At 43.3% G+C, this 25,599-nt stretch overlaps 3 protein-coding genes across 6 annotated transcripts in view; 1 reads left to right on the forward strand and 2 right to left on the reverse strand.

Annotated features, from left to right (window-relative positions):
• REV3L (REV3 like, DNA directed polymerase zeta catalytic subunit) overlaps positions 1-3,348 on the forward strand; it is a 122,464-nt gene extending 119,116 nt beyond the window's left edge. For both annotated transcript variants that reach the window (XM_062632505.1, XM_062632507.1), the window contains one exon: positions 2,192-3,348. In XM_062632505.1, the coding sequence (XP_062488489.1) occupies positions 2,192-2,332 (141 nt within the window). In that variant the 3' untranslated portion in view covers positions 2,333-3,348. The remainder of the gene's footprint in view (positions 1-2,191) is intronic.
• A 214-nt stretch (positions 3,349-3,562) lies between these two features.
• MFSD4B (major facilitator superfamily domain containing 4B) lies at positions 3,563-14,622 on the reverse strand. 2 transcript variants are annotated; one of them, XM_062632508.1, is made up of 4 exons: positions 14,407-14,622; positions 14,121-14,289; positions 10,918-11,034; positions 3,563-8,485 (listed from the first exon to the last, which is right to left on the reverse strand). In XM_062632508.1, exons 1-4 carry the CDS (start codon positions 14,605-14,607, stop codon positions 7,242-7,244), a joined length of 1,731 nt encoding a protein of 576 aa, XP_062488492.1. In that variant the 5' UTR covers positions 14,608-14,622; the 3' UTR covers positions 3,563-7,241. The 2 variants fall into 2 exon arrangements, with proteins under 2 accessions (XP_062488492.1, XP_062488493.1); XM_062632509.1 differs by lacking the exon at positions 14,407-14,622 and adding an exon at positions 12,569-12,799 and having other exon boundaries at positions 14,121-14,248.
• A 7,771-nt stretch (positions 14,623-22,393) lies between these two features.
• SLC16A10 (solute carrier family 16 member 10) overlaps positions 22,394-25,599 on the reverse strand; it is a 72,911-nt gene continuing 69,705 nt past the window's right edge. The window contains exons 6-7 of one of the 2 annotated variants that reach the window (XR_009967370.1): positions 24,599-25,023; positions 22,394-24,007 (exon numbers count right to left, since the gene is read on the reverse strand). Coding sequence is in view for 1 of the 2 variants with exons in the window: in XM_062632510.1 (XP_062488494.1) it covers positions 24,788-25,023 (236 nt within the window). In the remaining variant the exon portion in view is untranslated. Of the gene's footprint in view, positions 25,024-25,599 lie in introns of both variants that reach the window. The other variant, XM_062632510.1, reaches the window with a different exon arrangement.

Consider the following 25,599-nt stretch of genomic DNA (forward strand, 5'->3'; position numbering starts at 1 on the left):
GCAGGTGCCTTTTTATAATGACAGTGATGGAGAGTTGTGAAAGTATGAGAGTCACTTTTTTTGCATTAAAATAACTGACAATGTTCTAGTAACAAAAACGTTGTCCCAAGAAATGCATTTATTTATGTGTTTAATATGGATGTGTTTTAGCCTGGAGGTTTTCTTGTTATCTTTCCTCTCGTAGGAATTTTCCAAGCTGTTATTTTTTTTTGCCCCCTGAGCTAGAAGTCAGTGCAGAGCATGGCTCACTGCACTCACCAGTATATTCTAGCAGAGCACAGTGCCTCCCCTTGCAGAAAGGTGTCTGTCCTCACCTCATTTTCGTACTGTTGTAGCTTATCATTAATATTTCTGTTACAGTGTATTTTTAGCAGTAGCATGTGAACCGTGTTCAAGACTTGTCTGAATTGCAGGGATATGAATGTTCCTATAGTGTAGGCATTGATTTGATAGGTTCCCATGGGGTTCCGTTGCTAGAAAACCATTACGGTTCATTATTCATAACTACTGCATTAGGAGTGTGTATTTTGTAACATTTGCTGTGACCTGCATTGTAAATGGCGATAGAGGAAGGCGATGCATGTTCTGCACTTTTCTGTGGTACTCTGAACCTTTTGCATTGCTTTTGTTCTGGAATAACTCAGACCTGGGCAGATGGGGTCAGCCCCATGGAAGGGTCAGTGTTCCCACCAGAACTGTCTTCTGTCTCTGCAACACCCAACGGGTTGGCAAGGCCTGGATCGATGTTGTAATCAGCATCTGATGACTCAGCCTCTCTAAGAGTGTCTGTCTCATTTTAATATGAAGATGTATATATCCTTCACAGTTTACATTCTTGGCCCTACTACATCATAGACATGCCGGAGCCAGCAGAAAACTGATACAACACTGAATGCTACATTAGTTTAAAACACACTAAAAAACTATGTGCCACAGATAAAGGCCAGAGACGGCTCCCCTCTACACAAACTGAATTTAGAAAGTGTCTCAAGTACCATTTTAGGTGGTCCCTTGCATTCAAACCAGCCACAGCCTTACAACAGAACAAGGGTGGGCTTGTTTCTGAGGTTCTTCTAGTGCTTACAAACCTGGAACAAATAGCTTAAATCCTGCTCCTGAACAAATGGTTTAAATCCCGTTCCTTTGGGTCACAGCTGCAGGGCAGAGACCTGGTATCCTCCGAGGTGCCATGTGTGGGACATGGCTGAGCAGGGTGGCTCCTCTCCAGCTGCTGTCAGTGTGAATTTACGGTCCACAGGGATTCAGTGGTGGTACAGGTCTGGCCAAGAGGGTTGCTGGTACCCAGATAGTTTTAACGTGGAAAGAAGGAAAGGAACTAATTTTAAAAGCAAAGGGCTAAGATTTTGATTTGTTGTTGAAACGGTGCAAATGGTGCGGTAACCTGTGTAATGTTTTGATGTTACAAAACACAAGTGTGGCTGGAAGCAACTTGGTGAGTTTTTGGAAGAACCATCAGAGGTGGCAGATGCTGGAAAGGAATAAAAATAAAATAGCAAAGAGGGGCCTTTAGTTTTCTCAAGGCAGCTACCTTTGGAAACCCTGTGCCTGCTGCTATTTGATTCCATCAGGTATCTCATGCTGAAAGTACTTTCAAGCAGCATTAACTACATTAAGGAATATCCACGAAGGAGGAGAGCAGTGGAACCTGTGTGCCCAGTGCATTTCTGTCTTGGGATTGATTAACTACGACCTGGGAGCTTAACTTGAAACAGGAGTAGTTTATCCAGTCCCTTTCCTGCTTAGAATAACTGCAGACTAACAGTTTTGTCTTGTTTCGGTAGAAAACTTTTCTACAGGACAAGTTTATCATGGGTATAACACACTGCCCCACTTAATCCACTCATTTACCTTAACACATGCCACCACATCCGAGTAGAACTCCATGAGCAGGACTGAGGCCTGAGCTGCTCAACTCTGCTGCCCAGCGCGGGGCGGCTGATGCCAGCCCAAGCACCAGCACCGGCAGCACAAGGAGCAGCCTGGCAGCTGCAGGAGAGGCTCCATACCCAGAGCAGAGCTGCTCTGGAGCCCTCTTGTGTTGCGTAAAGGATGGTGCTGGTGGGGTTGCCCTCTTCTGCTGTCACTTAGTGCTGAGAACTTCACAAGTGATTTATACCTTCCTTGTTCCAAGTTTGCAATAATCTGTTTTGCTTTTTGACATGCAATCTAGATATGCAAGAACTGTACAGGCTGCTTTGATCGACATATCCAGTGTGTCTCCCTCAACTGTCCCGTACTCTTCAAGCTCTCCAGAGTCAGCAGAGAACTGTCCAAGGCACCGTATCTTCGCCAGCTGCTCGACCAGTTTTAAACAAGCTGTGTTACAGGATTCCAGGTGCTACTTGTTTTTCCCTTCAGTGTTTACCACACTAAGACTATTGTGCATGGTGCTTTTCAATTCTCATCTAGTCCAGGATTGCCATTTTAACTGTTTATTATCTGAAGAATAATGAACGCTTATCCTAACTAAATTAAAAACCAACAAACATTTGACCTATGAACAGCTCACTTTTTAAGATGTACAAATTTCTTCCTTCTTTCATGTTTCTAACATACTGTTTTCTAATGCTGATGTTGAAATAAATAGCTATGTGTAACATCTTGTAAATCCATTTTCAAGTAGAAGTCAAGTTTACTTCCTGGAGGAAGGAGTACTGAAAACCTCTTGAACCGATACAACCATTCGTGTGTGTTCTTGAACTGTCAGTATCAAGACGTGTTACTTCGATATTATCCATTCACTTTATAATTTTGTCTGCGAAATATTTTGTAAATACACTTTTTTACTTTTCAAACAACTGAGTAAAATAATGTGCAATGACTTTTATACAGATAATTTTAAAGTTGGTTGGTATATCTCCTCCTGAGTTTTGCTTGATTCCAAGTAGATGGTTATTTTGATCAGACTGTGCAGGCAGTAGTATCATGTGTAGCATTTTAAAACATTTTTTTCTAAGAATTGCTGTCTTGCTTTAGCTATTAATGGGGCATTGTGAGGAACTGTGCAAAGACATTTTTGTTACAAACCTGTGGGACTGTTGCAATACTTTAAATATAAAATTTTATTCCATTTTTGCTTGTTTTGTATAGACATTTCTATTGCTTCTAAATATGCTTAAAATATTTTCTTTCCTTATGTACTGTACAGTTAAATCTTATTTGCCACCATCTTGACAAAATGTGTATTTAGAATATTTGTATAACTGTATAAAATGGAAAAGGAATTATGTGGTCAGTGCATTGTTTTCTAAACTGGAAATCATTTTGTTTTAGAAGTTAATAATGGAAACCATATTAAAGTTGAATAAAATGATATGGTAAAAATTACATGGGTTTTTATATTTACCCTCAGCTGTAGCCACCTCTGTTGCCTTTGGTTGGCCCACAGTCACAAAACCCAGACTGCTCAAGTAAACTGTAAATCCAGGTCAAGCTTTGGGATCTGAAACCTCAGTATCATCTCTTGGAGGCCTTCCCCACATCCAAAGAGAAACGGTAGTCACAACAGGAGTAAGTTTCAAATCTAGAAGTCCAGAGTAACTTTGAAAAATAGAACAAACTTTATTTACATCATGGAACCTGAGTGTCTTCTCCTGTTAAGAATTTATTATATTCAGGATACAAGTCAGCCTATTAAATTTCACAGCACACCATACAATGTAAACCCGCACCAAGCAGCATAAAACCTAAAACAGCCACAGACTGCAATGCATTTTTGTGCAAAGTCACTAAAAAAAAAAAAAGTAAAATCAAGGCACAAAACTCTGCTGGCTCTTGCATTCCAGCATTGCTCATGTGCAGAATCAAAGTGCAAGTGCCAGGACTAACCATATGGCAGTGCCTCGGAGAAAAACAAAAGTAACACAAACCAACAAAGGACACTTAGCTGCAGGTTACCTTCTGCCCTGGAGCAAATGGGCACGTGCTCATCTTCAACCCACTCCTGGGTTTATGGATGGAAAAAACAGGAGTCTTCCTTACTCAATTCACATTTCTAGTCCATGGACCACAGCTCTTGTCCTCAACAGATGACAGATGACTTCTCTAGCATAAGCAAGGGAAGGGTGAAGATAATAGAGTTTGCTTCAAGTTAGTTCAGCCCAGAATAATGTTTAAGTAAGTTGAAGTGTTTAAGCTTTCTAGAGGATCTGTAATGTAAAAGACACCATAACTAGAGCCACACTGTAAACAGATCCTCACTCTACCTCTATATGCCAGGATAAAATTTACTTTGGACAGAAATTTAAACATGTGAAAACTAACATTCAGTGTCTGAAAACAAGCCTTGAGGAATGCCAAAATCCACAAACTGGGAAAGCTACAGCCTTGACCATCAGGGATGTCTGAACTGCTGTGAGTTGGGCTCACAACTAAAAATGTCCTAGATCTTGTTTAATCTTATACTGCTTTAAACATTCCATTGTCATTACAGGGCAGCCCCTGCTATTGAGAGTCAGCTGCCAGGGGACAAGGAGAACAAGTCCTGGAAGTATATTCCATTTCAAGTCTGAGGCCAGAATTAAAGACAGTGAAGGCTCCAAGTGCTCACTAAGATGGCCCAAAATGTAGACATCATCCAGACAAAGGCCTCCATACACCCATCTGACATGATGCTGCATGGTACCAGTCAAGATAATTTAACTCCCTTCCTGACAGTGCTTTTTCGGAGTCTTTGGGCAAAAGGCTGCTCTTGCCTCAACATTCCAGGCTGTTGCTCCAGTCCTACTATACGGGCTTCCTGCTTCTGGGAGGGAGGAAAATGGGGATGAATTCAAATGATTTAGAGGTTAATAAAATAAATAATAAAAAAATAAAATCTTTGTTTTGCACAATATTTTTGCATTGGTTGGGAAGACAGAAAAACATGCAGTAACTGGATAAGGTTCAAAGAGGTTACAGTGTATTTCCCAATGCATCTTTAATTTTCTGGTTCTTTTTAGTACTTGATTATGGAAGATGTGTAAACTATCCCTGAGAACAATCTTATGTGCAGGACATTTCAGTTTGGAATTCCAAAGATTTTTGGATTTGGATTATTTAAGATCTTCCTGGTTGCCAGGTGTGTCTCTCAAACTAATTTGCTTCTGGCAACATGGTCTCAGGTACAGGGAAACTTTTTTACATTGCTGTCAATTCAGATATAGCCTGTGGATTGCGGTGACAGCAGGGACCTGCCACAGACCCGTTTCTGCATCTCGTGTTGTTCGTCCTGCACCAAAGTCAGCAGCCTCTGCCAGAGGACACCTTTGCCCTCACGGGAAGCCAAGAACTACCCCAAAAGCAGAGCAGGAGCAGTTCACACTCCTCCCCACGCAGCAGAGGGACCTGTACTTACCATCAGGTGACACCTCCCACTTTCTACACACAAAGCAGTTACTGCAGCAGAAAAAACGGAAAAAAGTTGAAGCCACTCAGGCTTCATTGCACTTGTGTAGTCGCTCCCTGTGCCATTTGCTGTCATATAAAACAAAAGACACAGGGTGACACAGACTTGCTTCTGTTGAACAAATGGTCTCGCATGTACCAAGGCCAGGAGATGGCCTTACACTTCAAAACATTTACCATTAGTTTAAACAAAGGAGAGCCTAACAAGTGAAACAAAGCCTTATTTTAAAGTGCAGGTTCATGCATTGCACTGGGTAAGATGCCACAGAAGTGCATATAAACACACAAGGTAAAAGGGAATTTAGGAAAAAACACAAGGGCATTTCAGTGCCAATAGCAGAAGGAGAGGGAGGCCCTGTGACACAGCAAGATGCAAAACAATTGTGCATTTTAACTACAAGTTGATTCCTGCTTCTTACAAACTTTGCAGAAGAAAGGAAAAAGCCGCAAGAGTCCAGGTTGCACACTCAGGAGATGAGAGAGGGTACGAAACCAGACCTGAAAGTACACAGAATACCTGCAGTCCTGTGCTGTTAACATCTACAGCTCCTTCATTAATAAATGAAACTTTTTAGCAAGAAAAATACTATCAAAAGTCAAAGTAAAAAGACCCTAAACATGAGTACATTCTGATCACACTGCCTTAAAAAAAAAACAATACTCAACCTACAAATGTGGAGAGGTTCAGGTAGACAAATAGACTGTTCAGAGGCAGTCTACCATGAGCTGCTGCAGTTTCTTCTGGTGAGGGCTCACCACCGGGGTCTCCCTCCTCAGACTCCTGCTGCTGCTCCGCTAGGAAGTGTCCACCTGTAAATCACCACTCAACCAAAATCCAAACTGGAAAGGGCTGAGGAATCATGGTACAGGACAACCCAGAAGGATCCTCCCATCAAGAATTCCCTCAGTCTCCAGTTCTCATTTTAACACATCCCTTGATAAAGTCTTGGCACAAGAAGTCAGAAAAGTTATTAGAACCTTAATTTCAACAACTGGCTTAAAATACCACATCCCTATCTGAATACCATCTATTAAGTAATCTGCTTATACAGATGATTTTATCGTCTTCACACACTGGTTGATTCCAGTGGCAGTGCAGTCATTACAATCACAAGTACTTCAGACTATTGAGATTTGTCACCACTGTTTAACGAGTAAATCAGAATTGCACATTACAGTGATTAATAGAACCCATTTTGTCTCCCTTCCCATACCACACTTTTAAATGACCCAAAGGCATACTTCTCTGCTCCTGACAACTGGTTTTCAGGGGTTCTTCCCCGTCTTAGTGACAGAATCAGGAAAGTATATCCTTTGCCAACAGGTTCCCCAGTTTGCAGCCTGAAATTTGACTTGATTTCCTGGTTTACGTCACACACAAACTTTCAATGCAGTAGAAACATTTCCCCTGTCACAAGGTAAGAGGGTTCAGCATCACTGGTAATGGATTTCTCTCCTCTCTCATGCAAATGTTTTGTGACCAGGAACCGAGCACCTCTGAACCCACCCAAAAAAAAAAAACCTGAGTGGTGTGAGCAGTCTCCTTCTTTCCTTGCTAGTTCTTATTCCGGCATGCACTACTTCAATACATGCCTCACATTTAGAAAATGTCTCTTATGTTTTAACGCTTTTGGCATAGTCTCTACATTTTATGTCATCACCCCATTCATGTCATTGTGGACTTCCCCACTCCAAGCCACATCAATGCAGACTGAAAATGAAAGAAACAAATGAACATGCTGAGCGTTGCACCGCTGTGAAAGGAGTCTTGAACCACTCTACAAGAACAGCTGCAATTCAGTTCCATTTCTCTTTAAAAACAGTCACCTTTTACTTCAGTCGTTCTTCTCCCGCTCAGTGTTCACATTTTTCCTCCCAGGGGAGCCACCAGCAACCACAGGGGAATCACACAACACATTGTCCAGCCGGGGCTGGAGAAAGACTTTGGCTGGAGAGTCCCCTGGTATCTTACGGGAGGTCTCTATCACAGAGTTTCTCAGCGTGTCATTCATTTCTATTACCTCAAAGTCTGCTTCATTCCACTCCCCCGCATCCTCCTCATCCTCTTCATCCTCATTAAGCCCCACGTTTGACAACAAAGCTTTCCGGTCCTCACTCTCACTCCTTTCTTTAAAGCTGCTCTCTCTGGGAGAGTTGGCCAATTTGTACATGAGAGGGAAGAGCACCACAGTGACTGCAGACGTTACCAAGGCAGTGTACATAACCACAGGGACATGGTGAAACCTGCCCTGAAGATAGCCCACCACGGCAGGGATGCACATCTCGCCCAGCGCAGCACCAGTCACAAACAGAGAAGCCGATTTCCCTTGCACCACTGTGTACTGCTCTATCCAGGAAATGCCGCTGGGAAAGATGGTGGCCATTGATGCTCCGTAGACAGCAGTTCCAACCCAGAGCAAGGCTGGGGACCTCGCAAAGAAGGCCAAGCATGAAGAGGAGACAGCAGAGCCTATGATACTCACCAGAATCATGATGCCAGGGTACAAGCAAGCAGCACAAAATATCGCCACTCCTCTGCAAGCGGCAAACGCGCCCCAGAAGACAGAATTCAAAGCGGCCGCTTCATTTTCTTTCATCTCAGCAAAGACTTTTGCGTAAGTAAATATGTAGGAGCCATACGTGACCTCCGCTCCCACATAGCAGAAGAAGAACACAAACAGGAGACTGATAAGTGCAGAGTGGTATTTGGCAAACACGCACTTCTGCAGAGAGGCCTTGGATTTGTCCCGAGCTGAGCTGCCTTTTGAATACAAGATAAAAAAGAAGAAAGAGACTAACAGAAGATAGGTGCCTATGACAACATAGGACCACTGAAAATCTGCACCAAGACGGTGTCTCAGTGCTGACATAGCTGATGCAGCTGATGTTGTCGGCACAGACCTCAGCACAGACAGGTTTGTCTTTTCAGCAACTGCGAAGTCTTCAGAGCCAGAGCCTCCCAGGGCCATTTTAGCCAGGATTGGAGCCACAAAAGCACCGACAGCAAAACTGAAGTGCAAGGCCTGCATATGAGGCCCAGCCTCTGCTCCCCATGTGTTCAGGGCCAGTACATTGCCACCTGCAGATCAAAAAGGAGGATTCAGTCCTTTTAATCTGAAAACAGATATTATTTTAAAGAAAGACAAAATAAACCAAACCATAACCTAGAGTTGCAATGTGCCATAACAGCAGGTTTAGCAAATACAATATGCAAAACTGTAGTTAACTGAAATTCTGCCTCTGAGCATCTTAAACCCATGTAAGAGCTTGAGCTTTAGGAGGAAATTCACAGCAGTCAAAATGAGGAGCCATGCAATGGCTCATTCCAAGCTGCCATGGCTGTATTTAATGTTGTGCCAGGGGAGGCTTAGATTGGATATTAAGAAAAATCTCTTCACCAAAAGGGTTTCTTCACCAAAAGGGAACAGGCTGCCCAGGCAGTGGTGGAGTCACCCTCCCTGGAGGGATTTAGAAGATGTGCAGATGTGGTGGTAAGGGATGTTAGTTTAGTGGTGGACTTGGCAGTGCTGGTTTAACAACTGGACCCGATGGTCTCGAAGGTGTTTTCCAACCTAAACCATTCTATGATTCTAATTACCCTACTTGACAATCTGCAGCATTTTTCAGCCGGTTTTCAAAAGAGCAAATTTAACTGCTTCTCATTTATGTAAATATTAAAAGCCACAATGCACAAGGTGAAGAACCAGAGGCTTCATTAAACAACATCCCAGGAAACATCAAGAATCGCTTGATTCTGAGGGGCTGGGACTACCCTAAGTGCACTCACATGACTTTCCAGAAGCAGAAAGTTGCAAAGACCAAACTACAACACCCTCGGATAACAATAATGCCAGAGAATAAGGTCTCACATGTTTTTAATTAGTTCCTGAGAAAAATGCAGGAAAACAGTAATCATACAGCAGCGCTCTTCCAAATGAATTAATTCAGTTACACTCTACTGCCTTGCTCTGAGTTTCTCCTGCTATTTCTGCTCAGATTGGGAAGCCTCCCTGCCTCAGGGCTCTGACATCCAAAAGCACATCCACCCACTGGAGACATTTTTACAATTACCTGACAAGATTTCCCCATATGAAGGATTTTTAAACCAAGTGCCATGTATAATGATCCTACCAGAGGCAGCAAGTACACCTCTGCACTCAGGTTATTTAGCATAACCTGTGCCATGCAAAACCACCTTTTTCACTGCTGGATTCTGTATCATGTTCTCTTTACTGTTAACACAGTTCCCTCAAACTCCACAGAGTTACAGCAGATGGCTCACATGTGCAGCCATTGTTCCTCTGTATTGCCTACCAGTGAAGTCTTTAAAACCAGGCCCCAGCTGGGATACTTCCAGAGCTGTGTGGGTAGCTAGGATAATACACCAGCCAGCTCTTTCTCAGAAATAAGCCTGCCCTCAAAGTGGTGAACCAGACCCAGCAGTACCTTGCTGGCTGGTAACCACAGGCTCCCTCAGTAAGCCAGGCAAGCCAGCATGCTGCTGGCAGAGCACTGCTGAGGTGCCAGGTGAGCGCTGCCTGCTGCAGCTCCATACTCTATAGCAACTCCCCAGCACAACGCTGCCAGCATATTCTTGGCTGTTTCCTGATCTCTATCTGCAAGTTCACCAGCATCACCCACATGTCCCTAAGCGTGCTTAAGTCTGTTGAGGTGGCCTTGCCTCCTGATCCAAACTGCCAGCCATCACTAACCCATCCTAAGCCATGTCCAATGAAGTAATTCCTGTAGGAGTTTCTTTGTCATATCTCTGGCACAACTGACCTTTCCAGCCACACCTGCAGACATTTACTCTGCACTTTACCAGTACATCGTCCTCCATAGGGAATCTCTACTAAGAAATTGGGTTTGAGCAGGTTTGCAACAGAAGTGGGGGATCTTTTTTTCCCCAGGCTATATGCAGTATGCACATACCACAGACTTTCAGTTTGAGAGATACAATAAATTTGTATTCGCAAACACTGAAGTGAGGCTGGCCAAGGGCAGTAAATATTCCTTAATTCAGGGAGATGGATGCCAGCTACGGCAGTATCCATCTCCTGTGAATCCCCAAATGCTGCCTACCCAGCTTTAGGTGGGCAACTTTCCAACACAGCAACTGTGAGAATCTCAAACACCCGGGGCCTGCTTGCCCAGGACTAACATACCTCCAGCTAACGCTAATGACCCATGACACATCCAGCTTTCTGTAGCTGAGTAATCTAAAGCAAACACTGCTTAAAGAGCACCTGAGACTTTCTCTTATGCCTGTAACTGCCCACTGAAATGTGTACTGATCTCCAGGAAGCAGGAGGTACCCAGCTACCACATCAGTTACAAAGACACAAACACTGTTAAGTCTTGGGATCAGAATAATCCAAGAATCCCAGCCTAGTAAAACAGCTCCTTCTTTTAATCCAAGACATGTCACATGAAATATCAGCAACGGTTTTGTTAAGCTTGAAGTTTCCAATGAGTGTGGTGAAGGAACTGTCAGACCACGTGGTCCCTTACCTGTGTCTAGAATTCCCATGGAAGCTCCAATAACTGACATCAAGACAGTTAGCAGCAGGGATTTCTTACACCAGGGTATCCCATACAGACCAACAGTTGTTCCAAACATGGATAATGCTAGAAAGGTTAAAAAAAAAATAAAAAAAATCAGACACAAAACACCCAGAGTTTCCATTTAAACTACAAAACATACAGAAACCCAAGAAATACAAATAACTCCTAATTTTTAAAGTTGCAGATAATCTTAAGAGGTGATGTAACCCAGCTACCTCAATTCCTGATTAGCAGAGCAGCTGAGAGAGTTCAGAAGAGTAATTTTTCTCTTAGAAAAACAGGAATTTCAACACAATCTAAACACTGCATTAAAAACCTGTTTTGCTACAGCTTTATTTGCAAAAGGAGCAGCATCTGCTGCTACAACATTAACAAGTCCTCTGCAAGCTTTTGACTTATAAAATAGTATCTTCTGCTGTATCTTCTGCAAACTTATCTAGAAATGTTACTTTACCACAAAAGAAGCAAAATGTGGCCTTGAACAGTATGAAGTGTTCCCTCCAAGAACTACAGAGCATTAGATTTGGCTCTATTTTAAAAGAACCCAAATCACTGAACTCGCAGAAACCTAGAAAGAGGTTGTACCTTGGCCAGCAAGCAACCTCCACGCACAAATGCTGACTTTCATTTCTTTTCTGTTCTCAAATGACAGATGTATTCCAAAGGCTTTCTGGAGTTTTAAGACACGGAACTACAAAATTTCTCTTCATAAATGTAGCAGCAGTTCATTAACTGTATCAGTTCTGCTATTATTAACTGCACCTACAACATACCATTTCAAAAAATATTTTTTAGCAAAGGAAATCGTTTTAATTCCCATTTGGGAAGAAGTCCAGCAGCTAAATTCTATGCTTCTAATCACCACAGTAAAATAACCTGAAATTAATAACTTGCATATACAGTATTAGGTTTTTAGAAAGCCTGTACCAGTTCACACATCTCTATTATTTTTCAAATCAATGCTTAGGTGGGGCAAATACTTACAGATCAATGGCGACTGATCTAATTAAGACCTTGGGTTAATGCTCCATCCCTGACAGTGCTCAAGGCCAAGTTGGACAGAGGCTTGGTTGACATGGGCTACTGTGATACATCCCTGCCCATGGCAGGGCGGTTGGAACTAGGTGACCTTAAGGTCTTTTTCAACCCAAACTATTCTATAAATCTGTGATTCCAAACAAAAACAACATCATCATTAACAAAGGAAAAAATAAATATCCAGAGCCCTAGAGCCCTACCCAGGTACTCAGCATACACATCTCAGGACATTTTTAAAAGCTGGCATACCAAGATGCAGAGAGAAAAAGCTAAAGATGGGGTGCATTAAGCACAGCTTCACAGATGCCCCACTCAGAGCTGAGAAGTAACTTCTCAGCAACTTCTCAGTCATCCATTTCAACTCTATGCCTCAAGATTGGAACCTAAACGCTTCCTTGACAGATTATGTCTTCATTTTTTTCTCTGTACAGTAGCAGAGTATCCGCAGTTTAAAGGTGGGAGGTAAACTACACCAGCCATAATCTCTTACAGCAGTTCTCAGACAATAAACATGAGAGATGATTCAGTTGCTTCATTGAGGTTTTGCCATAAGTACTACCAAATTTGAACAGATCAGGAGATGAAATCATCTTCCAGGTGCTGCTGACAAAGAGCTATCCTATGTGGTACCTGAGGAACAGAAACAAGTACTAAACTATTTCAATTAACACTAACTTCCACAGGTGTATCAATGCCATTGTGGAAGGTAAAGTCTCCTATGCCAGACACAGGCAACTCTGACCTTGTCAGATGCACAAGGAGGCTGAAGGAAACCCGCTTTACTGGTGTTCTGAAGGACAGGAATAAAGAACAGGGAGGAGACCAAAGGTATCTCAGAACAAGAGCAAATAAGAACTGAGCCAGGAAGATGAAGACAAGAAGAGGGGTGAGGGGAAAGGGAGAAGAGACAGACATTGTATGCCATGACTGCTCCTGCTAGCAGGAAAAAGGCATACAGGGATAAGAAGAGACATAGTTCAAAACCTAGCAATGGAAAATGGATTTTCTCATATCCTCTGAACTACTCCTGTGATTACAGCACAGTCCTATAGAAACACCTAGTTCTGTCTGAATCTCCCTGAATAAAAGCATGGGAAGGAGACTCCTTTAGTCCCTAACAGAGCACAAAGGCACACGCTGACATTACTGCACTTGAAAGGAAAACAAGACAGAGCGTCCACTATTTTAGGTGTGTGCTCACAGCAACTGTGAAAATCTCCACCTGAACAAGACACTAACACAACTCTAAAAGAAGCAACCTATCTCTGGATGCTAAGCGTGCCTCTAATAGCTGAGCAGCCCCACGTTGCCAGAGCAAAGCCAGTCCCATGCTCCTATAGGCCAGTTTCCACGTGTCCAGAAAACTGTTATGATCATAAACAGGGGCTCCTATGAAGTTTATATGTTTTCATAGCTAGGCAGAAACTGAGCAGCAAGTTTCCACCATCGCAGGTGCTACTTTATGTTTTTCCACTTTAAATAAGTTCTAATTCAGTTAAGGCCCTCCAGTCAAAATCTCAGTACTTTTGTCCTGTATGTGAACCCAAGCACTCCTGGCAAGCTTTCGGAAAAGGAAGGGTTTTACAAAGCTCTCTCCATGCCTCAGCGTGACTGTTCAAGGTCTCTGGTGTGTGCATGCAAAAGCCAAAGCCCAGCTTCCCCATTGTTCATGCATTTCAGAGTGACGTTATAGAAATCTGTATATCCCAAGAAGATCTATACTAAGCCTGTTATTTGATATGAAGGGTAAAAGTTAAGCCAACTGTACTCTTTTCTGCACCTTCTGGTCAATCCAAACAGGTTTTGTCAGTTCGTAACAGTTACCACAATTAGTAAGCCCAGTGAGCCCAACCACTTGGAACCCCTGCTGCACAGCTGCGATGCCTGGACACACGTGGCGCGGGACAAACGAACCCAGCAGACCGTCGCGACAGCGAGCAGCAGCGGAACTGCGGCACGTTATGGGGAGCGGCACCTCACGCCCCGGGGCCCAGTGTCCCGCCTCGACGCCACGTCTGCCCCTGAGGCAGCGCGAGGAGGAAGAGGGCAAACCCGTCCCAAGGGTTCCCGCCGGGGGGGTGGTCACGGTTTTGGCGGCGGCTGGCACTCACCGAGAAGGAGGGGGGCGTTCATGCAGTCGAAGAGCAGCCCGCCCAGCACCGACCCGCCCAGGTAGCCCAGAGACCGGCCCACGAAGATGTAGTAGATGTCGCTGACGTTCTTGTGGACGTTAGCGGCCAGGTTTTGGAACGTGGGCCCCAGCACCGCGATGCTCATCCCCTGCAACACATTTGGACGGGGGATGACCTCGCACACCCCCTTCTCTCCTGCCGAGCGGGCGGAGACCGAGCTGCAGGTGCCGGGGGCCGCCAGCCCACCCTCTCCCCCCACGCTCACCAGCCCCAGAAAGGCCGCACACAGCGCGCCGGAGATGCACCACCGCAGCACCGCTCCGTCCCCGCCCCGACAGCCGCCGCCGACCACGGCCACCTCCGCGCGCGGCGCGGCGGGGAAGCGCGGCCCCGCTGCCGCCGCCGTTGCCGCCGCGTGTCCCGGTGCAGCAAACCGAACGTGCTTCTTCCGCTCGGCGCCCGCCATGGCCCTCCGCGCCGCGGCACCAACGGCCGCTGCACGGGAAAGCGCCGGCCCCGCCCCCTCGCATGGCGGCGCGGGGGGAACTACAGCTCCCGGCGTACTCTGCGCCGGGGGGCGGGGGCCCCGCCCACTGCCGTTACCGTGGAGACAGCCCCATGGGTGGGTAGGTGGCGGCGGCTGCGCGCGTGGCGGCGCTGCGTCACCGCAGGTGGTTTTGGGGTTATTTGCGGCGTTTTGCACCGCCTGCCCGCTCTAAAGGGGACTTCAGGATGGGTAGCAGTGGGGCAGTAACACCTGAGCTCGCATGCTGCAAACAGCTACAGTCCCGTGATACAGCGCGTCCACTGGGAATTTTAAGCCTCACAAGCCAGTCCAAGATAATTCGAGCCTGGATCTTTTTGTCTTGTTTTCCATGTTGTTCAGAACAGAAATATACGCTAGAATAAAACAGACAGTGCATATCAATTGCAGCAGCCTAGTCTTGTTTCTCCTGCCACTGGCTGCCGTGGTGCGGGTACAAGTGCAGGTGTGGATAACCTGCAGGAGGGGATGTACACATTAGAAAGAAAGAACGTGGGTACAAGCAAATAACCATGCAAGATAGCGTTTGCATCTGGTTGTTCATAGCCACGTTAATATCTTTGCAAGGAGTACAGTCTATCTCGGGTCCACAGAGCACCGCTGAGCTGCTGTTCATAGGTCCATCAGTAGAGACTTCCAACTGAAATTATTTCAAGTATGAAATAACAGTATTACTTTTCTGAACATGATATACAAGTCTGCATTGGATTTGCATGGCAAGGTTCTGGTAATTGGGTACAGGGGTGGCTTCTATGAGAAGCTGACAGAAGCTTCCCCTGTGTTTGACAGAGCCAATGTCAGCTAGCACCAACAGCAACCCATTGCTGGTCAAGGCCAAGCCAGTCAGCGACAGTGGTAGGGCCTTTGGGTTAACAGAGTTAAGAAAGGAAAGAAAAAACCAACCCTACGCAACACAAGCAGCTGTCAGAAGAGAGAGGGGAGAATACGTGAGAGCAACAGCCCTGCAGACCCCAAGGTCAGTGCAGAAGGAGGGCAGGAGGTGCTCCAAGGCACCAGATTCCCCTGCAGCCTCTGGTGCAGACCATGGTGAGGCAGGCTGTCCCCTGCAGCTCATGAAGGTCCATGGAGGACCCCACGCTAGAGCAGGGGGATGCCCAAAAGAGGCTGTGACCCCACAGCAAGCTGGAACAGGCTTCTGGCAGGATCAGTCGTCACTTGGAAAGAGGAGCCCATGCTGGAGCAGTTCATGAAGAACTGCAGCCCATGGGAAAGACTCATGTTGGAGAAGTTCATGGAGGACTGTCTGCGGTGAGGGGGACCCCACGCTGAAGCAGGGGAAGAGCGTGAGGAGTCCTCCTCCTGAGGAGGAAGGAGCACAGCAGAGACAACCTGTGATGAACTGATGACAACCCTCATTCCCTGTCCCCCTGTGCCACTGCAGGGGAGGAGTTGAGAAATTGGGAGTGAAGTTGAGCTTGGGAAAGAGGGAGGGATGAGGGGAAGGTGTTTCAAGGTTTGCTTATCCTACTCTGATTTGATTGGTAATAATCAATTTCCCCAAATCCAGTCGGTTTTGCCTGTGGCAGTAATTGGTGAATGATGCCCCTGTCCTTATCTTAACACATGAGCCTTTCAGTTATATTTTCTCTCCCCTGTCCAGCTGACATGGGGAGTGCTAGAATGGCTCTGGTGCAAACCTGGTGTCCAGCCAGGATCAACCAACCACAAAGTCAGACTGCATTTTTAGATGTTAGTATTTTGCCTTGTTAGTTAGCCATCATTACAAATGCTGTATAAAAATAGCTTCCTTTAAAAAATACAGAAGTATTTGAAATGTATTCTATAGGCTAATTTTTGTTTTAAATACTTACAAGGAGTACACCTTGAGAGTGTACAAATTGCAACGGCACTAAGGTTCATATAAAGGTTTTGGGCATATTTTTCAAATTTTAATTTGAAATATAATTGAGCTAGAGACTAACCCCAGGTGGAATGGGAAATATTGCCATTAAACATACCTTATCAGGTATGTTTATTAAAGAGAAGGAAATATTTGGCCCTAGTACAAAGGGAAGGTGAATGAACTCCCATGATTTACTGAAGCTGTCAATGAGGAAACACTTCACGCTGCTGAGGTAAACCAAGGTGAAATTGGTAGTAGGCCAGTAAATGATCAAAGGTTCCACTGAATTACACTGGCAGTTCATGAAGCAGAAAATACAAAATTATTTTAAAATGCCACTCAAGTTTATTCTATCAGCTTCCCCTCCCTCAATTTTACTTCTGCCTTTTGTGAAGACAACTGTTAAATTTGATATTAAAGCCCAGATTGGAAAATAGACCAAATAACATCTTCAGAAACAAGTAGCTCTAGGTCAGTAGTTTAGGTTTATAAACCATTGGTCTTAAAACATATTGTCAGTGCAATCAGAATAAAATGTGCTGCACCATGTATTAATTTAGGAGTAAATGTAATGGGGACATTCCAATCAGAATACAGTTGTGATAAAAGCCATAAATACTTTTTGTGTAAAGTCTGCACGAGACAATAATTATCAGACTATAATACAAAATTACTCTTTTAAATGGCAAGTTTTACAGGAGAACAAGACTAAAAATTATGCATGCAGTAATAAACGGGGCACTTAAGAACCACCATCTTTATTCTGAATAGTTGAAGACTGATCACAGTTACTTTAGCACCATGAGAAACATGAGACATTTCTTACCCTTCTAACAAAGCAGCTCTTTAAAGAATGGAGTTAAGGCTAGCAAAATGTATATTCTTTAATATCAAAAACAACATACAAAATATGTCTATAAAGATACTCAAACATGTCAGTGTTATCAATATTAGCACACATTTAGTATAAAAATCACCCTAATCTTGGCATAGACAGTTCTAAGACATTAAAATTTTTGAATATATATATATATAAAGACTAAAAGGCATACTGAGAATATGCCAGAGTGTACAATGACCAGAAATTTAGGGACTGTATGGAACTGAGGTGGTGCGGTGCTTGTCAATAGTGAAACACACAAATTAAAAGAATTATGTTTTCCTCCCATGTCTCCCACATTCCAGTGCCACAGCTCCTGTAGTTAAATGCATAATGTTTGTATATACCCTGGTCAAAATACACTGTATTTATATATACACATACACACGCACTCTTTAGTATCTGAGAAGAGTTCAGATGTCTGGAAGTCAGCTTCCATAATACTTCCAGCTCCCTGAAGGGAAATGCAGCCCCCGAACAAGGCAGCACCTCTACTCCCTGCTTCGAGAGGACAGCTGAGCTCCCCTGCATGGGCTCCCGCAAACCAGGGAACTGCCCTGTACCAGCACAGTGAGAACCTGGCTGTTAAACTGACCAGTAAGGATGATGTGGGGATCTGTTACAGACCACCTGATCAAGGAGAACCTGCGGATGAAGCACTCCATAGACAGACAGGAAAAGCCTCACGCTCGCAGCCCCTTGTTCTCATGGGTGACTTCAACCACCCTGACATCTGTTGAAAGGACGGTACGGCCCGGCACAAGCAATCCAGGAGGTTCCTCAATTGTGTGGAAGACAACTTCCTTCTGCAAGTAATAGAGGAGCTGACAAGGAGAGGTGCCGTGCTTGACCTCGTGCTCACCAACAGGGAAGGGCTCATTGGAAATGTGACGCTCCAGGGCAGCCTTGGATGCAGTGATCACGAGATGCTCGAATTTGAGATCCTCAGGACAGTGAGAAGAGCGTGCAGCAAGCTCACTGTGCTGGACTTCAAAAGAGCAGACTTTGGCCTCTTCAGGAACCTGCTTAGTAAGGTTCCATGGGATACAGCCCTATAGGGCAGGGGGGCCAAGACTCTTAGTCAATATTCAAGGATCACCTCCTACAAGCTCAGGAGTGTTGCATCCCGACTAGAAGGAAGTGCAGCAGGAGGGCCAGGAGACCTCCTTGGATGGATAAGGAGCTCCTGAGGAAAATTCAAATGAAAAAAGAGGCTTATAATAAGTGGAAGCAAGGATAAGTGGCATGGGAAGAGTACAGGGATGTTGTCCGGGAAGCTAGGGACCAGGTTAGGAAAAGTAAGGCCCAGTCAGAATTAAACTTGGCTAGGGGTATTAAGGATAACAGGAAGGGATTCTATAGGTACATAGCAAATAAAAAACTGACTAGGGAGAATGTAGGCCCCCTCAGGAAGCTCTCGGGAGAACTGGCTACACAGGATTTGGAGAAGGCTGAGGTTCTGAATGACTTCTTTGCCTCAGTCTTCACTGGCAAAGGCTCTGACCAAACCACCCAAGTCTTGGAAGGCAGATGCAGGGACTGTGAGAATGAAGACCTCGGGCCCACTGTAGGAGAGGAACTGGATCGAGGCCATCTTAAAAATCTGAATATGCACAAGTCCATGGGACCTGATGAGATCCATCCGCGGGGTCCTGAAGGAGCTGGCGAATGAAGTTGCAAAGCCGCTGGCCATCGTATTTGAAAAATCATGGCAGTCAGGTGAAGTTCCTGATGACTGGAAAAAGGGAAATATAACCCCCATTTTCAAGAAGGGGAAAATGAATGACCCAGGGAATTACAGACCAGTCAGTCTCACCTCTGTGCCTGGCAAAATCTTGGAGCAGATTCTCCTGAAAGGCACGCTGAGGCACATGAAAAACAACAAGGTGGCTGGTGACAGCCAGCATGGCTTCACTAAGGGGAAATCCTGCCTGACCAATTTGGTGGCCTTCTATGATGGGGATACAGAACTGATGGACGGGGGTAGAGCAGTTGACGTCATCTACCTGGACTTGTGTAAAGTGTTCGACACTGTCCCACACGACATCCTTGTCTCTAAATTGGAGAGACATCAATTTGATGGATGGACCACTCGGTGGATAAAGAACTGGCTGGATGGCTGCACACAGAGAGTTGTGGTCAATGGCTCAATGTCCGGCTGGAGACCAGTAACGAGTGGTGTCCCTCAGGGATTGGTGTTGGGACCGGTCTTGTTCAACATCTTTGTTGCTGACATGGACAGTGGGATTGAGTGCGCCCTCAGCAAGTTTGCCAATGACACCAAGCTGTGTGGTTCGGTTGATACCCTGGAGGGAAGGAATGCCATCCAGAGGGAGCTTGACACACTTGTGAGGTGGGCTGATGCCAACCTCATGAAGTTTAACCATGACAAGTGCAAGGTCCTACACCTGGGTCGGAGCAATCCAAGGTACAGCTACAGGTTGGCCAGAGAAGAGATTCAGAGCAGCCCTGCAGAGAAGGACTTGGGGGTGTTGGTCGAGGAGAAAATGAACATGAGCCAGCTTCAGTGTGTGCTTGCAGCCCAGAAAGCCAACCTGGGCTGCATCAAAAGGAGCATGACCAGCAGGTCGAAGGAGGTGATCCTGCCCCTCTACTCTGCTCTCAGGAGACCTCACTTGGAGTATTGTGTGCAGTTCTGGTGTCCTCAACATAAAAAGGACATGGAACTGTTGGAACAAGTCCAGAGAAGGGCCACGAGGATGATCAGGGGACTGGAGCACCTCCGTATGAAGAGAGGCTGAGAAAGTTGGGGCTGTTCAGCCTGGAGAAGAGAAGGCTGTGTGGACACCTCATAGCAGCCTTCCAGTATCTGAAGGGGGGCTATAGGGATGCTGGGGAGGGACTCTTCACTGGGGACTGTAGTGACAGGACAAGGGGTAACGAGTTAAAACTTAAACAGGGGAAGTTTAGGTTGGATGTAAGAAGGAAATTCTTTCCTGTTAGGGTGGTGAGGCACTGGAATAGGTTGCCCAGGGAGGTTGTGAATGCTCCATCCCTGGCAGTGTTCAAGACCAGGCTGGACGAGGCCTCAGGTGATATGATTTAGCGTGAGGTGTCCCTGCCCATGTCAGGGGGGTGATCTTAAGGTCCCTTCCAATCCTAACTATTCTATGATTCTATCATAGTGAGGATAGTAGTGTTGATTCCCATCCTTAGATACATCCTTTGGGGCTGCAAGGAAGCACCTCCTGTCCCTTTGGTGTGTACTACCTGATGCAAAGAACTGAGCAACATCACATCTCCCACTTCATAGGAACTTGCCTAGTCTTACCAGGCTATTCAAAGGTTTAATGCAGGGCAGAAGTTTGAGAATGGAAGGCTGGAAAGTACTGTCCATGCCAAGTATGGTACACATCAGCTTTGACAATCCAGTGTCTCCAACTGGAAGGGGGGAATGCATATGCCTAGACATTGTGCATGAAGAGCCAAAAGGAGAAAAGTATCAGTTGTTTATCTCATCTTATACTGAATATGCCCTGAAGGATGGCCACAGAATGGCTGTCACCACCTCTGACTTGAATAAACAATTTAGGAAGGTCCATAAATGTTCACTGAAAATATACTTAGGAAAAAAAAGTTAACACTGAACAGACAAAGAACTGGAGGAAAGAAATTCTTACTAAGAGTATGTTCACTTGAAGTCTTGGTTTGAGACTTGTACAGGTGTTTTAAGATGTAGCCAGAATAAATCCAACAATATTTATTAATTATACAGTCTATACTGTTGCATTACTTAGATGTAAGTAAGAACCTGAAGGGCTTTCATTATTTCAGACTCTTTGCTGAACAGCTGTATTAAAGATTTACAAGGATCTCATGCCTACCGAAAAGACATGTCAGTCAAACATAAAACCACCCCCCTGCTCAAAATTGCTCCTTGTTTCATGATCTGGTGTATTGAATTGCAGCATTAAGTAGGACTGGAAATTTCACACTGCCATTTTAAGTGAACCCCTTTCTACCTAATTTCTTCTGAAGCTTACCCTGAGAACATTTGACTGAACAAAAATGATTACTCTGTTTAGAGAGTGGGAAAGCAATGTCTACAAAGAGGACCCGATGAAATGTTCTCAAGGGAGGGATCCATCTGAATGACTTAGGGCCTTTTTGAACTAAGCTAGTATTCTAGGTTTTGAAACTACTCCCAACAAGATTAAATCTGTCATGAATTAGGTCATCAAAAGAGTTCAGCAGGTTTCCCATGAACAGGTTTTCACACCTAAAATTAAATTATTACAAAAATTTATTTACATTTACTCAGTGAAAATAAAATTGAGTATTTGGTGCTTTTTGTCTCCTAAATTTCAAAATAGCAACCACTTCTACATTATTCAGTTGGGAGTTTTTTTACTAAGCATACTAAATAGTTGCTATTTGTATTGGGGTTTGCTGGTTTGGGTTTTGTTTGTTTTTAAAGGCAGACAGCTAACCTCATTGTTAAAACTTCAGGGCATGTAGAATCCAGTATATCTCTAAGTAAGTTTCTCAGGGGTTAGTTAGCCTCCTTGCTAATAAGCTGAAATTTACTTTCATTTTAACAGCATCTTGCCCAGCTTTAGGACACAATCTTCTTATGCTTGTGTCCAGTAAAGAGCATTTCTATTGGACATTTCCCCACAGCTACGAGCTAACACTAAAGATGTTAACTAATTCTCATGCATTAATCTTTTTTTTTTTTAACCTCTTCAGAAAAGTCTTCTTTTCTGCTAAAGCCTTTTCAATTTTAGCATCACTGCAAAACAAGCACTGGCATCAGAATCAGGTTCATTATTCCTATATAAGCACAGCAGCATAGCTTCCTCACCCCTAAGTCTGCTTCCTTCTTGTCTGACATCCCAATCACTAGCTGTTTTTAACATAACAACCAGTCCTAAACATCTATTCACTCACTGTAGTACCCTCTTCCCAGAGTCTCTGGGGTTTGGTTTGGGTGTTTTTTTCAATTTCTTTGTTTAAAATGCTGTCCTTCATATTTGTGAGCATAATTTACATTTTTACTTAAGTATGAGTTTGGATTTTTATGTACAGATACATTTTAAAAGCATATGGCAATAATGAATTCATACTATCATTATGCTATGTATGTATCATTTCTAAATCAACTATTTTAGGTTCCCTCCCAGATAATTTATATAGATACAGAGCAACAAGTCAAGAAGATGCTATAATTACATCAAGATATCTGGTCACATTGATTTCCAATGGCAGTAGTGCTAAAAAGCAGCCTTGTTTTGGTTAAAAACTCAATGCTAAAACACATGAAATGTAAGATCTGTGATAAACACTTATTTTTCATAACAAAGCAATAGGAAACAAGAGGATTTTACCACACTTACTGAAGACCTGCATTGACCATATAGATAATACTGAATGTCATGTTCTGCAGAAATACTCTAGACAATAACAGAATAGGCTGTTAACATCACTTTTTGTAATGAATACAGCATTTTATAGCCATTTTAATTAATAGTATGAATATTTTAATGACATTTTTAGAAGTACTTACAAAGTAAATTTTACTGATTGGTTTGGTGGTTTTGGCTATGTTCAAGTCCCTCCCATATGCATCTAACATTTTAATATTTAGTTCTCTCGTGTAAAACAAGGATTGAAATTCTGCAGTATATAAAAGGTATGAGCTTTGATCTGCAACAATTAGGATGCTTTTCATGATTATATTTAAGGAATTTTAAGTTGATGTAAACATTCTATTTAATAGTATTGCTAATACAGTGTTTTATATCACAAACGTACATGGGTCTTCTGAGCATTTTACTACAACTATGGAAAAAGTAATTAAAATAGAACAATAAAAATCAATCTTAAAATGGTATGCCTCTGTGGTTTATATAAGAAACAGCTGTTGCTGTTAATTAAGAAAATGCACTTAAATGTGCATTTTGTCTTCAGATCACAGTTTACTCTTTGCTATGACATATCTAAACAAGAAAATGAAAGTTATTCATACTGAACAGACCTGAAATAAAGAATGATTATGTATTCCACTGCATCGATGATCCATATCCACAAACAAACAATGTACTTGGAAGTGTTTGATGATAAACTGAAAAGCAGTGTTTTCATCTCAAAATATTATGCTTTCAAATATTTTTCAAAGAGGTTTTCAGAAATACCTGCTTGAAAAATAGTGCATAATACCCAAGAATACATAAGTAAGTAACAGGTCCGTATGTTTAGTATGTTAAGAAAGAAGCAGGAGAAGCAAAGACATTTTACACACTAATAAAATATGGTGCTACATCCTACATGCAATTGAACACAGCTATAAAGACCTATAATAAACCTGCATGTTCACTTAGTGCAAAACATCTTTAACTACTAAATGTCATTTTTAACAGTTTGTGTATATTTTGACATTAAAAACAACTTATTATTGCACTTAGAATGTATCGTTTAAAGCTGTCTTGGTTTTAAGAATAAAAAAATAAATGTAACAAGTACAACAGAATCATTTGAAATTTAGACTAATTCACAATACTGTTCCAAAGTCTTACTGTCAGTACAATTTCCAAACTGTCAGCTCTTCTGAGGTTTAGCTGAAAACAAACACACACATATACATTAATAGTATTGCCTTCAACAAATAAAAAAAACCCTATCATTCAGCAGCTTTACTTCTGAATGTGTTTGCACTTGGAGCTGAGTTTGCACATATTCAAAACCTGAGCCCATCAAAAATTCCATCCTTAATGTTCTTTTTTTTGGCTACTGTGAAAAGGCGAATGCAAAAGCAGGCGACTGTTCAAGCTAACTGAGCAGACTAGGCTATTTAGAGGAAATTAAACAGATGGTTCATAATTTAGCTTTCTAATGCAAGATGATTTCAGCAGGAGTTAAGGGAATTAAAGATATGCATATTCATGATACAGAATTATAAAAGACTGTAAAACAGTATGAGAAACTTCAAAAATTACATCAGTCATCAGGGCTACTACATTTTCCAGTATGAACACCCATGACTGTTCCTGCATTGGATGAACCAAAAAAGTTATTGAAGAATCCTGGGTCAGTGAACCAAAACCAGCTTTCACACTCTCAGAAATAGGTTCTGGTGAACTAAAAAAATACTCTCTTCACACACAGAATCACTACACATGTACACACTAATGCTACAAAACTTCAAATACCTTGAGAATGTGGCTTGAAATCAAACTCAATGACTCATAAAAAAGTTCAACGGTATAAAACCCCATATGGCAGTTTTGCTATTTGAGCAATAGTTGAAGACTTCTTCGGGATCATGTAGTATCTTCAGCCAAAAAGTACAAGTCTAGCTTCAGTAGAAGGTGGCCGGGCTGGCACAGGAAAAGAAAGCATCAAAACCCAGATTCCATTTCTTTGACTGGCTTTTCTGTAGTGCTGGACACCAAAGCACTTTCATTTTCCAGCATTTTCTCAGTAGTTTCTGCATCAACAGGTTTTACTCTTTCTTTTAACTTCTGCCGTTCATGGACCCAGGGGATGAAACATAATATAGCTCCACCAATAAGGGGAGGGACTCCAGCCAGGTAGAAGGCTACATCATAGCTGCCAAGGTGATCATGCAACAAACCTGTAAAGACAGGAAGTTACCACAAATAAGTAATGGGGCCTTGGGAATCTACAAATACGTATTTTCTTTGGATTCAGAAACTTGAGAGCTGGCACAGATTATTATAACCACTGATAAGACTTCCTGATGGCCAAATGTAGGTCTATATACACTGAGAGGTACTCTAGAGTTGATTTAAAGATTCCAAGTAATGAAGAACCCACTGTGCCACCACTCCACTGCTTAATTACCACCCATCATGGAGACATTGTTGTGATACGACGACGGGTGATGGTTTTAAACTAGAAGAGGGGAGATTCAGACTGGATGTGAGGAAAAAAAAAAAAAAATCTTTACAATGGGGGTGGTAAAATACTGGAGCAGGTTGCCCAGAGAGATGGTAGGTGTGCCATCCCTGGAGACATTCAAGGCCAGGCTGGATGTGGTTCTGGGCAACCTCACCTAGATGAAAATGTCCCTGCTTATTGCACTGTCACCTCGACAGCACAAAAAAATGTGAGGTCCTCAATACAACTGTACTCCTTTTTTGAGGAATGCTTTACACCTGCATAACTTAATAAAAAAGACTGAAGCAAA

The sequence above is a fragment of the Pezoporus occidentalis genome, unplaced genomic scaffold, assembly GCF_034315485.1.
Source record: "Pezoporus occidentalis ecotype Australia unplaced genomic scaffold, CSIRO_AGI_Poc_V1 ctg39, whole genome shotgun sequence".
Lineage (NCBI taxonomy): Eukaryota > Metazoa > Chordata > Aves > Psittaciformes > Psittacidae > Pezoporus > Pezoporus occidentalis.